At 46.0% G+C, this 12,675-nt stretch overlaps 1 protein-coding gene across 2 annotated transcripts in view; it reads left to right on the top strand.

The window, feature by feature from the left end:
• Nucleotides 1–12,675, top strand: part of ACADM (acyl-CoA dehydrogenase medium chain) — a 227,167-nt gene that overhangs the window by 72,323 nt on the left and 142,169 nt on the right. For both annotated transcript variants that reach the window (XM_078668541.1, XM_078668536.1), the window contains exons 3-6: nt 3,210–3,307; nt 3,388–3,457; nt 10,382–10,482; nt 10,576–10,656. In XM_078668541.1, the coding sequence (XP_078524667.1) occupies nt 3,210–3,307; nt 3,388–3,457; nt 10,382–10,482; nt 10,576–10,656 (350 nt within the window). The remainder of the gene's footprint in view (nt 1–3,209; nt 3,308–3,387; nt 3,458–10,381; nt 10,483–10,575; nt 10,657–12,675) is intronic.

Below are 12,675 nucleotides of genomic sequence, written 5' to 3'. Positions count from 1 at the left end.
CACCCTCACTCACCCTCACCCCTCACTCACCCTCACTCACCCTCCTCACCCTCACTCACCCTCACCCCCTCACCCACCCTCACCCACCCTCACCCACACTCACCCACACTCACCCATCACCCTCACTCACCCTCACTCACCCTCACTCACCCTCACCCCTCACCCACCCTCACCCTCACCCACCCTCACCCACCCTCCCCCACCCTCACCCTCACTCACCCTCACTCACCCTCAACCCCTCACCCACCCTCACCCTCAACCCCTCACCCTCAACCCCTCACCCTCAACCCCTCACTCACCCTCACTCTCGCTCACCCTCAACCCCTCACCCACCCTCACTCACCCTCACTCACCCACCCTCACTCACCCTCACTCACCCTCACTCACCCTCACTCACCCTCACTCACCCTCACTCACCCTCACCCACCCTCACTCACCCTTAACCCCTCACCCACCCTCACTCACCCTCAACCCCTCACTCACCCTCAACCTCTCACTCACCCTCAACCCCTCACCCTCACCCACCCTCACCCACCCTCACCCACCCTCACTCACCCTCACTCACCCTCACGCACCCTCACGCACCCTCACCCTCACTCACCCTCACTCACCCTCACTCACCCTCACGCACCCTCACGCACCCTCACGCACCCTCACCCTCACGCACCCTCACCCTCACTCACCCTCACCCACCCTCACCCACCCTCACCCACCCTCACCCACCCTCACCACCCTCACTCACCCTCACTCACCCTCACTCACCCTCACTCACCCTCACTCACCCTCACTCACCCTCACTCACCCTCACTCACCCTCACTCACCCTCACTCACCCTCACCCACCCTCACTCACCCTCACCCACCCTCACTCACCCTCAACCCCTCACTCACCCTCACTCTCACTCACCCTCAACCCCTCACCCTCACCCTCAACCTCTCACTCACCCTCACTCTCACTCACCCTCAACCCCTCACCCTCACTCACCCTCACTCACCCTCAACCCCTCACCCTCACTCACCCTCAACCCCTCACCCACCCTCAACCCCTCACCCTCACTCACCCTCAACCCCTCACCCTCACTCACCCTCAACCCCTCACCCTCACTCACCCTCAACCCCTCACCCTCACTCACCCTCACTCACCCTCACTCACCCTCACCCACCCTCACTCACCCTCAACCCCTCACTCACCCTCAACCCCTCACCCTCAACCCCTCACCCTCACCCTCAACCTCTCACTCACCCTCACTCACCCTCAACCCCTCACCCTCACTCACCCTCACTCACCCTCAACCCCTCACCCTCACTCACCCTCAACCCCTCACCCTCACTCACCCTCAACCCCTCACCCTCACTCACCCTCAACCCCTCACCCTCACTCACCCTCAACCCCTCACCCTCACTCATCCTCAACCCCCTCCTCACCCTCACTCACCCTCACCCTCACCCTCACTCACCCTCACTCACCCTCACTCACCCTCACTCACCCTCACCCACCCTCACCCACCCTCACCCACCCTCACCCACCCTCACCCACCCACCCTCACCCACCCTCACTCACCCACCCTCACTCACCCACCCTCACTCACCCACCCTCACTCACCCACCCTCACTCACTCACTCACCCTCACTCACTCACCCTCACTCACCCTCACTCACTCACCCTCACTCACTCACCCTCACTCACTCACCCTCACTCACTCACCCTCACTCACTCACCCTCACTCACTCACCCTCACTCACTCACCCTCACTCACTCACCCTCACTCACTCACCCTCACTCACTCACCCTCACTCACTCACCCTCACTCACTCACCCTCACTCACTCACCCTCACTCACTCACCCTCACTCACTCACCCTCACTCACTCACCCTCACTCACTCACCCTCACTCACTCACCCTCACCCTCACTCACACTCACCCTCACTCACCCTCACCCTCACTCACACTCTCACTCACACTCACACTCACACTCACACTCACACTCACACTCACACACTCACTCACCCTCACTCACCCTCACTCACTCACCCTCACTCACCCTCACTCACTCACCCTCACTCACCCTCAACCCCTCACCCTCACTCACCCTCAACCCCTCACCCTCACTCACCCTCAACCCCTCACCCTCACCCTCACAACACATATTGTGTTACAATAGGTGTCACATTTGCGAAAGATAAAACTATTGGCATTGTAAATAACAAAGCTATTAATTTCGCTATTTTCAAAACAAGCACATAAATAAAAAATGTGTCCTTTACAATACCAATAGCTCAAACTTTCCTAATGCGAGACCTATTGCATTGCTGTGCTTCTCTCCCCTGCTGCACTCTCCTGCTCTCTAGAGATGTGGCCTAACGGCCAGAGCTGCCATCTAAGTGACGTAAATACAAAACATATTGCATTCCAAATGCTATAGGTGTCACATTCGCGAAAGTTATAACTATTGGCATTGTAAATGACAAAGCCATCAATTTAGCAATTTTAAAAACCAACAAATAAATAAAATATGTCATTTACAAGACCAATAACTCCAACTTTTCTAATGCGAGACCTATTGCATTTCCAATGCTTGTTCTTCATTGAAAGGTTTGTTGTCCATGGTCCAGTCAGTGTAATAAGCCTCGTTTATTAGAGTCCCGGTAGAAACTTATGATACAGTGTGTGCTTAAGGAGTGGTTTTGCTTATGCCAGATTTATTGAAGATATTCTACGATGTAAGTTGCTGAGGTGCATGACAGTAGTGTTGGTTTGGCTGTAGTTTGTCATCTATGTTGTGTGCATGATGATATTGGAATTCTTTTGTGTTGTTTGTTCCCTTTCGCAGGTGTCTGTCACAGTGGTAAATGAGGTTATGCTTTCCTCTAAAGTACTGATGGAAATCTGAAGAAATCCTGATTAAGGGCTATTCGATATGTTGGATGCATGTGGTATAAACTGTTGATAGTCTGCTGATTGTGAGCATGTATAGCGGGTCTTAATTTGTCTATACACACGTCACCATAGGCTGTCTACACTGTAAGCCAGACCTTGTGTCTATTGTTCAGCAGAACTTTCTTACTGGAAAGAAGGTCCTGTAGGACAGAGTTTATTATGCAAAACAGATCTAAAAAAATGTTATGGATTGAAAAGTAGTGTGCAAGTGAGGCTGATAAAAGAGCCGCCAAAACTTTAATTCTAGCATTTTTTTTACTGTTTAATTTAGAGTTCACAGATCAGCAGAAAGAGTTTCAAGCAACTGCTCGTAAATTTGCAAGAGAAGAAGTCATTCCAATGGCAGCCCAATATGATAAAACTGGAGAAGTAAGTTTTGTTGTACATCATCCTGTTGAATATCTGACAAAACCAAGAAAAACAATGTTTTTTTTTTCTTTGTTTTTTAGTATCCGGTGCCTCTGATAAGACGGGCTTGGGAACTTGGTCTGATGAATGGTCACATTCCAGAAAGCTGCGGTAAATCGGTTTTCTGTTTTGTTTGACAAGTTGGAACATGATTTAAAGAATACATTGTCATTTACATCATTCATAAAGGAACATATTTCACAGTATAACAAGGCTTACATGGTTATTCAAAGTTCAAGTGTTTTTGCGATTTCCTAGCCACGTAGGTGGAGTTGCAAACATGGAAAAATTGAATTTTTGTAACTTTATTTGTGATCTTGTGTAGTCCGTGGATAGTTTACCTCAAAGGAACACTGGGGTTGATCACGCTCTGACGAAATCCTCTTGAACATTTATTAGGGGACAGCACAATTCCTTCTCGGGTTTAATAATGCTCCTAGCATAATGAGAATTTGGAAGGTTGAGTCAGCAGCAGTTTAGTCCCAAGCGAATAGCTACACCTTCCCTGTCACTTAGATGCCAGGACCTCAAACTGCCTAAATAGAAGAAACTATAGAACAGGAAGGTTGACATGACACTGATACAATTTTTCTCAAGCGAGACGAATAGAAATAAGACCAAATGATTTTCACAAAGAACTCTACCTCACCAAAGGATACTCCAAATTACTTTTAGTTTAGTTTTGCTTATTGGTGGTCTGTGGCTGGGGCTGCTTGTGATGTTTATTCAATAACATCAATTGGTTCAGAAGAAAATATATCCTTTTGTCCGGTTCATAACATACTTCTGAAATTAAGGAGAACCCCCAGCTTCTAATTGATTTTCAATAATACTTTAGTTTAACATGACAGTTGTTGTTCCTGCTAAAGACACACAATTGATGGATGGAATGCAGAGCAAATCAAACCATCCACCCCCAGTCGAGAGATCTGGGTTAAATCCATCATTCTTTTGCTCACCAGGCCACCCCAGTTTAGACCTGGCCTAATACAAATCAGTCTTGACCCTGTGCCTCATGGGAACAGTCCAGCCCAAACTGCCAAGCCAGGTCCTCCCTGGAACGGAAACAAGCATCCTAGGACCGTTCTGGGCTTTCACCCCTCAGCCAGGATAGCTTGAATCCAGTGGCACAGTGAGCCCGCGACCCACATCTGGACATACCCGGCGCACTTGGGGCGAGAAAGCAAAAGACACACAATTGATAGACGGAATGCTGAACAAAACATTCACCCCCAGTCAAGATATCTGGGTTAAACCCATCATTCTTTTGCTCACTATTCCTCCCCAGTGTAGACCTGGCCATATGCAAATCAGTCTTGACCACGTTATTCCTGAGCTGCCTTTGTCAAAGTACAGAGTGCCGCCTAACCATTCCTCTGAAAATAAGCTTTAGTGGCAGAATGTTTCTTCCATTCATACAGTTGCTGATCAGGCGCACAGTAATCTACAGATTATGGAATTTGCTACTATGTGTTGAGTAATACCCACCCCCTTTTTAGCTGGATGACACTTTTCTTTAGGTTGTCTCCTAAAATAATTATCTATGATTCTTGCATAAGAAACATGTTCGAGTTGCAGTTTATTTTTTATTCAGGAGAGTCACACAAATGACATTTTGTCAGCATCATATTCATGCTTCCTACACATCAATATGATCTAAAGCTGGATTTGCCAATGTTAATGTACACACCATATCAAACCATAACAGCCTGTTAGATGACCTACTCACTTGGAAGGCTACTTTTCTTAGGTGGCCATCTACGAAACGTGGAGCCTCTAACTTAAGAATGTTTTTAATTTCGAGCCTTGTGTTTCCCCAAAATAAGTGGGCATGGCTTGGGCATTCATTATGTATCCCCAAGGTTCTTCATAATCCGCTAAATGGCCATTTAGAGAAAGTGAGAAATACTTTTTGTCGTTCCTCTGTTTTAATGATGGTGAAAGTGACCAAAGTGGGCCAGGATTCAAGATTTCTATTTCCTTATGGATATGCAGCCTTTTATGAAATGAATTCTTTCCACCAGGGTCTAGGTTGGGTCTTTGGGATTTCGAGGGGGTTTCCTGCTCAAATCAATACGGCACATAGGTAAGTAATTGCATTTTGGTTCTGTGAGCAGTATTAAAGGCCTTATTCCCAAAACTCTGCACATTTCAGTTAGTTGGTTTTGTGTATTGTGTTTCTTTGAAGTTAGTCTTTGGCTTAAGCTTCTGGCTCCCAAACCTTCATCTGCTGGCTACTCTGTAGTTATTTGTCAAGGTACTGAATCTGTCAAGTGTGCACTGTGATAAGTGTACCTGGTGAAAAGGAGGAACACACGGACGTGCTTGAAAATACAGAGTAGTGTGCTCTTTGGATCCAGAGGTTGTAGTTTGGAATACTTAAAACGTTGGTATTTAAGCTATTTTGATTACACTGTTTTAACTAACCATATGTATTTTAACTTCAAAGCATCTGCCATGTGTTTTCGGTCTCCCCACACTTGCTTCTAGGAAGTCTCCACTAGTTGGTAATGGACTGACTAAAGAAGGGTATTCTCAAGGCTTTTACAGGGATTGTTTCCAAGGTGGGGGCATAACTATCTGTCCTTGCACAAAGAAAGTTCGTCGACGACCCCAAGTGGTTTAATGTATTATGCTCCAAAGCCGCTAGAGAATTAAAGGCCGCATTGAAAGCGAATCCTAGGGACCAGTCTCAGATTCGTACTCTCCGCATCAACTAAAAAATGATACTTGCTAATCGCAAAACGGAGCTGAAGGAGGCCACGTGGCGGGAACTCTTAGATCCTTCTATATTATGCAGCAGCTCTAGATTTTGGAGCATTGTTAATAGACCTCTATTTGAAAGGGACAGAGCTGAGGATTTGGGCACTAATATAACGGAAGAGGAATGGGTGTCTCAATTCAGCTGTGTTTTTAAAAGTGCCTCAACCTTACCCTGGTTGCAAGCGAGAATTCAGAAAAAGGACGTGGTTGTATTCACTCGAAGAGAAGTGGAGGAAGGTATTGCCAGTCTTTCGTGTAACGCCCATCACCGCGTTTGCATTCCAACGTCCTGTGCCTTGGTAGTCAAACTACACTTCCCATGAGCACTACTGAGTGGCCCCTGATTGGCGCCCCTGGCGACTCTGTCATGATGGCCACGCCCCCCTCGCACTCGCACGCCCTACTCTTAATGGTGGCTGTGTTCCTGCTCTTCACCGGCTGTTCCGCATGTAGCACACGCCGTCCGTGTGGGGGTAGGTGATATCGGCGCAATCTCCCCACCGCTAAGGTAAGCGTGCTGAACCGAGCAATCGCTCGCCGCCGCTCCTTGATAACGGCATATATGCAGGGGCCCACGTGGGGCGCCCCGCACCGCCGGGCTGTCTAGGCTGTACATTCGGCTAGCTTGTAGCTGCCCCTCGAGCCATCATCTCTTTTAGTTTTTAACCCTTAACTACTAATGGTACAATCATTGAACATCTCTGCTCCCTGGTGTTCACCAGCGGGTTAATACACCCCTGTGTCTGCACAGCAGTGAGTTACGTGACAGCCTGGCGAGGTGGGGCGACCGATGTCCCCTTGCCTTACATGTACTACGTCCCTAGTGACAACCCCATGTGTTGATCCTGCCTTTACATGTTTTCTTCCCTTGTTCCTTCCTCCCGTAGGGCTAGGTCCCTAGCGCAGTCCCCACAGGAACTAGCCGCGCAGACTGCCATTGGGCTCCAAAGGGTAGGTTACATAAATTATACAACAACCATCCCACAGAGTGTCTGTCTTCCTCCTTGTGGCTTAGTGGCTTTCTAATTGTAATGAATATCTTCTCCTATCACGGTGGCTGTAGTGTTAGTAAACAACATACCACCTTTTTAATGAGTAGTACTCACACATGCCCTGAATACCCTCTGGGTCATGTCTTGTTACATGTAATAATGGTCTCTCTCCCCTCACCACGTTGCACTCCAATATTCCTCTGACACCTAGTAGATCATGTATAACTGGGTGCGTGATTGACTTTTGGGGTGAAGTCAACGCTTAGTTTGTCAGCGTTGTAATCAATAACGATAATGTAGCAATTGTTATGTTTACTTGATTCCTAGGTCTGACGGTGATGCAGTATTCCTCGCCAGCTATAGACCTAGACCTCTCAGGTTGTATTATCAATAGCCTGTAGCTCACCTTTTGGGCACATAAGGATTATATGAGCACTTTTTTTCGGTCCTGAAGAATTGCCCTGCTGGGCATGAAACATGTTGACCAAGTGGAGGGTTGATATGAGGCCACACTAATAGTTACGATGGTCCTCAGTACCCCTCCCTGCACTTTTTAATAAAGTGGCTAGCCACATGAATAAAGGTTCCCTCGTGGACTATCCAACTTTTTTTAAATTATTCACCTTTTGCTCACTACCTCACTTTTTCGAGCCTCACAAGTTTCTACATATCACGGCAAGGAACAAAAGACCTCCGCAAAAGAGTGACACTTGTTGTCACCCGTCGGGCATTGCAGCGCCGGCTCGACGTAGGAGCAGGAAGCCGATGATTTAAACAACATCTCAAGTAGGCTGAATGAGACATGTCATCCAGCTCATCAGTTGTGTGAGGCTTCCTTAGTTCCGTCAAGGAACTTGCTGACCCTCTAGCATTTCACACCCTCTTGCTGTCTCTCAGCTAACTGGGAGAGAGACCTTATTACCTGTCTAACCCCAGGGGAACTGTGTACAACCTTGCTTCCTTTCGTGTAACAAGGCACCTCGACCGGATGGTATCCCACCGGACCTTTTTAAATCTAATCCCTCTCTTTGGGCATCGATTTTGGCGGCGATGCTTAACGCCGCTATGAAGGAAGGGTGTCCAGAGTCATGGGGTACTTCCACTATCGTTCCTGTTTTTAAAAAGGGTGATCGTAACAGTACCATGAATTATAGACCGATCTTCCTTATCGACTCTGTGGTTAAGGTTGTAGGTGGAGTCGTCCTAAATAGATTGGCGGCCTGGACGGAAGAAAATAAGATTCTCTGATATTCAGTATGGGTTCCGCCCAGGTCACTCTTCTTTGGCACAATGCCTTAATCTCCATTTGATCCTCGGAAAATACACCGTTGCCCGCCAGGGGACAATCTACATGGCCTTCATGGATCTTTCCTCCGCTTTTGACTGTGTCAATCGGGGGAAGATGTGGCAGTCCATGAGGGCCATGGGGGTGGAGGCAAATTTGGTGGACTTCCTGATGGACTTGCATAGGGATACTAAGGCAAATCTCAGATTCGCGCATGACCTGAGGGTCGCTAGGGACTTCAGCACAGAAAGGGGTGTACGGCAGGGGTGCATTTTAGCCCTGTTTCTTTTTAATCTTTATATCAATGATTTAGATAAGACCCTAATAGACACAGGGGCTGACTTCCCTTCTGAGGGACGCAGGGGACTGCCCGTCCTGCTTTATGCAGACGATGCGGTTCTCCTGGCCCGCACCCCAAAAAGCTTGCAGATTTTGCTGGACACCTTTCGTAGGTTTATGGCCGAACGAGATCTGGCCATAAACAACTCTAAATCCTACATAATGCAAGTCGGGTTGCACCCCAAGAGGCAGTACTCCTTTAAGGTGAATGGAGAAAAAGTGCCTATAACATCAACTTTCTCCTATTTGGGTGTCCTGTTGGATGACCGCCTGGATTGGGGTCCTTTACTTAGGAAGAAAAGGGGGAAGTGTATAGGACTAATGCAGCGATTTTTAGCTTCGCTGGGAAAATGGGCAAGCGCCCGATAGCAGCGATGTTAAAAATGTATCAAGCAAAGAGTGTAGCGATTGCCAGCTACGGTAGCGAATTGTGGGGATATACAGGTCTGGAGGGTATCCAGGTGGTAGAAAATAAGTTTTTAAAACAGTTGCTGGGTGTTCCTAAAGGGACTTCGAACTTAATAGTTCATGAAGAGACTGGACTAACATTCATCTGCGATATTCTGGCTATGCGCCATTGCTTTTTTGGCTCAATTGTTGGCTGAATGAGGATCTTGGCCTTACTCAAGAATTATTGAAAGAAACTTTGAGCCTGGACCACATGATTGAAATACCATGGTTAAAATACCTAAAGGGCTGCTTTGGAGAGCTGGGGCGTCCGGACCTTTTTTTAAGACCTGATCGCATTACTAGAGCAGATGTGGCTTTTGTGAAACAATCTTTTATCATGCGCAAGAACCTAAAAAGGGATGAGACAGAACTGTCAAAAAATATCGTCCGTGAGTACGTGATGCTCAAATCCACCCCAGATATGAAGCCATACCTCTCGTGGCCTTTGTCGGCTCACGAGCGTTTTTTACTGATCAGGTTCCGATTGGATTATTTCCATCTTTTACTTTCAGTACCGAGGGGATGTCATAAAGGACAAGTGTTAGCACCCTGTGGCTCTGACAGAATGTCTCCACAGGATCTGATGCACTTTGTGTTTTTTATAGCTTCTATGAAGCCCCCCCCCCGGAGGCTCTTTTTAAAATCATTTTTAAAAAAATTAAATTTTACTCAGGTTCGCCCCGCTCTATATTTTTTTTATTATTAAAGCCAGAGTGTATCCCATTTGTGGTTGGTTTTCTGAAATCTTCTCTAAGGTACAGAAACTGTCTGGATCCCTAAAAGTTGGCTGTTATATTTTATGAAATAATTCTTTTTTAAATCCCGACGTTGCTGTATCCATATCTTTTTATATAGATTGGTATATTTGTATAGTATGTCCAGATATGTATACGTGTGTCTTGTACTTTTTTAAGATGAATTATAACTTTTTATGGTTTTCTATCATGTAAACCGAATAAAGTATTTTGAAATGAAAATCACTAAAGAAGAGAGGTTTCCAAATAAGTCTACCTTTCAAAACCCCACAAGGTTATGCTTACATGTCAGCACTATTAGGAATGTTTTGTGCTTGCTTTTCACAAATGAACTATTGCCATATTGGTATAATAAGAGCAGAAGTTTAGTTAGACCAACAACCTTGTCATGATTTCATACTTAAACCAGAGATACAATTCATCACAAATGTGCTTTTGTCCTCTTTAATAGGTGGCCTTGGTCTCGGTATTTTTGATGCTTGCCTCATCACTGAAGAAATAGCTTATGGATGCACAGGGATTCAAACTGCCATTGAAGCAAATTCTCTCGGGGCAAGTTGATTTTTTCTCTCTCTATCATAACATGGTTGAAAATCATGAAATGCTGGTTACGCAATAAAAATAATATGCAATGCTCTTTTATAGCAAATGCCAGTCATCCTTGCTGGAAACGAAAAGCAGCAAAAAAAGTATCTTGGGAGAATGACAGAAGAACCTCTTATGTGTGTAAGTGTGCTTTCCCTATTTATTTTACAATAGATTATTAACGACCTCAGAACGCATCGTGGAATGTAGTGAACAATGAATTGAGGCGACCTCTACAAACAGCGTATACATAAGCATGTTTCTGAAAGAACAAACTTATTTTGCATATTTTTCCAAAAACCTTACCTCTTGTCTTTGAAACAGTTGTTTTGTGGATACTAAACTTCCATAAAAAAAGATTCTGGTGAATTAAGACATTTCAAACTCTATACAGTGCTCCCAATCCTTCAGTTATGGTCATTGAAGTTTTTTTTTCATGTACTCAGTCCCAACTGAATTTCTAGTGGCACATTTGCGTGGCTGCAGTTGTGTAGCTTTTAATTTGTGTTCACAGGAAAGATCTTTTTTTGGTTATCTTTTGGGGCCATTTGTTTTTACTTGTTTGTGTTGCAGGTTAATTTGCAGTACAGGCAATAAGAACCAAATTATTAAAGCAAATCCTAACAACACTTTTGAATTAACAGAGCTCCACAGTTAATAGCTCATAGCTCACTGCATGTATACAATGCACAATTACAATTTAAGGCAGATGGAGACCAAACGATTCACCCAGAATTGCAGATTGCTAATTATTTGCTGAAGGTGGGATAACTACCCAAGTTTCCAAAGGCACCTGCAAAGCATTTGTAACCAGAACCTATTTCCTCTACAGCCCTTTTTGGCAGACTGGTCAAATTTATATTGTGCAAGAGTTGATGACCTTTCAGTGAAAATATCACTCCTGCTTTCCTACCTAACCACCTCACTTCTATACTTGAAAGACCGTGCTTGGGTTCCATTTTGTTATGTCTTGGTACATTTAATGAGCGATCAGGTTAAAGGAGGTCCATATTTAATTGTCAAATGTTGCATTGTTCCTTTTGTCCTTAGTCGTCTCATTGTTGGATTTCTTATAATCATTTGGTCGTTTTACAGAATCTTAGAGATGCAGCTTGATGTCTAGTTACAGCGATCACAATGTGAAACGGTCTTCCATTTTCTGTGCCTGCCCTACCATGGGCCATCTCATCAGAGGCAAACTTTGAATGTCTACCTTAGCAAGACAAGTAGTCCAATTTGCTTTCCAGAGCAAGGGTCTGGGGTCATTGATGCTGTGTTCCTTGGGACTTGTGTGTTCATGGAACAAAGCGACATTGGTTGTGGTCCAGGTCAAGTTTGCATTCAGGGCTAGCACAGGAAATATGGGCATGGGCCATTCCACTAAGAATAGACCTGCTGGCAATACATCTACCTGGGAAGGGCAATGTGGAGGCAGACAGACTCGGCAGGCAGACGTCCGCATCCCATGAATGGGAGCTCAACCAACAGAAAATAGAGAAACTATTCCGGAAATGGGGCCCACCACAAATAGACCTATTTGCAACGCACCAAATTGCAAAAAGCCATCACTTCGCATCCAGACCGCCAGACCATCGGTCCCGGGGGAATGCGCTATGGATAAGTTGGTCAAAGACATTTGCATACGCTCCCCCCTCCCCCCTCCCCCCCCCACCACTGATACACTGGGTACTCAACAAATGCAGGATGAGTAACATGACGCTAATACTAATAGCTCTTCAGTAGGCCAGACAGTCCTGGTTCTCACAAATAGTAGAAACCGCGCAAGCACCAGCACCAGCAAACAGATTCCCAAAGAGAAGAGACCTGTTAGCAATGCAGAACGGAAGGGTGCTACACCCAGAGCCAGAGAGCCTCAGCCTAGCAGCATGGCTCCTGAAGACTTAGAATTTGCACACCTTAAACTACCAGCAAGCACAATGGCGGTGCTCAGGGAGGCAAGGAGACCTACCACAAGAAAGTGCTACGTAGCAAAGTGGAAAAGATTCTCTGAATGGTGCATTAGGGAGAAACTACAAAGAAAAATTACAAAGGAATCAACCGTACTAAAATACTTAACACATCTACTACAAAGTAAAGTAAGCTGCACATCCCCAAGGGTGCACTTCGTGGCAATAGTGGCTTACACAAGATGAGAAACAG

This window comes from Lissotriton helveticus, chromosome 1_2 (genome assembly GCF_964261635.1).
Source record: "Lissotriton helveticus chromosome 1_2, aLisHel1.1, whole genome shotgun sequence".
Lineage (NCBI taxonomy): Eukaryota > Metazoa > Chordata > Amphibia > Caudata > Salamandridae > Lissotriton > Lissotriton helveticus.
Note: the sequence above shows the minus strand (reverse complement) of the source record. Positions and strands in the feature narration are given on the sequence as shown.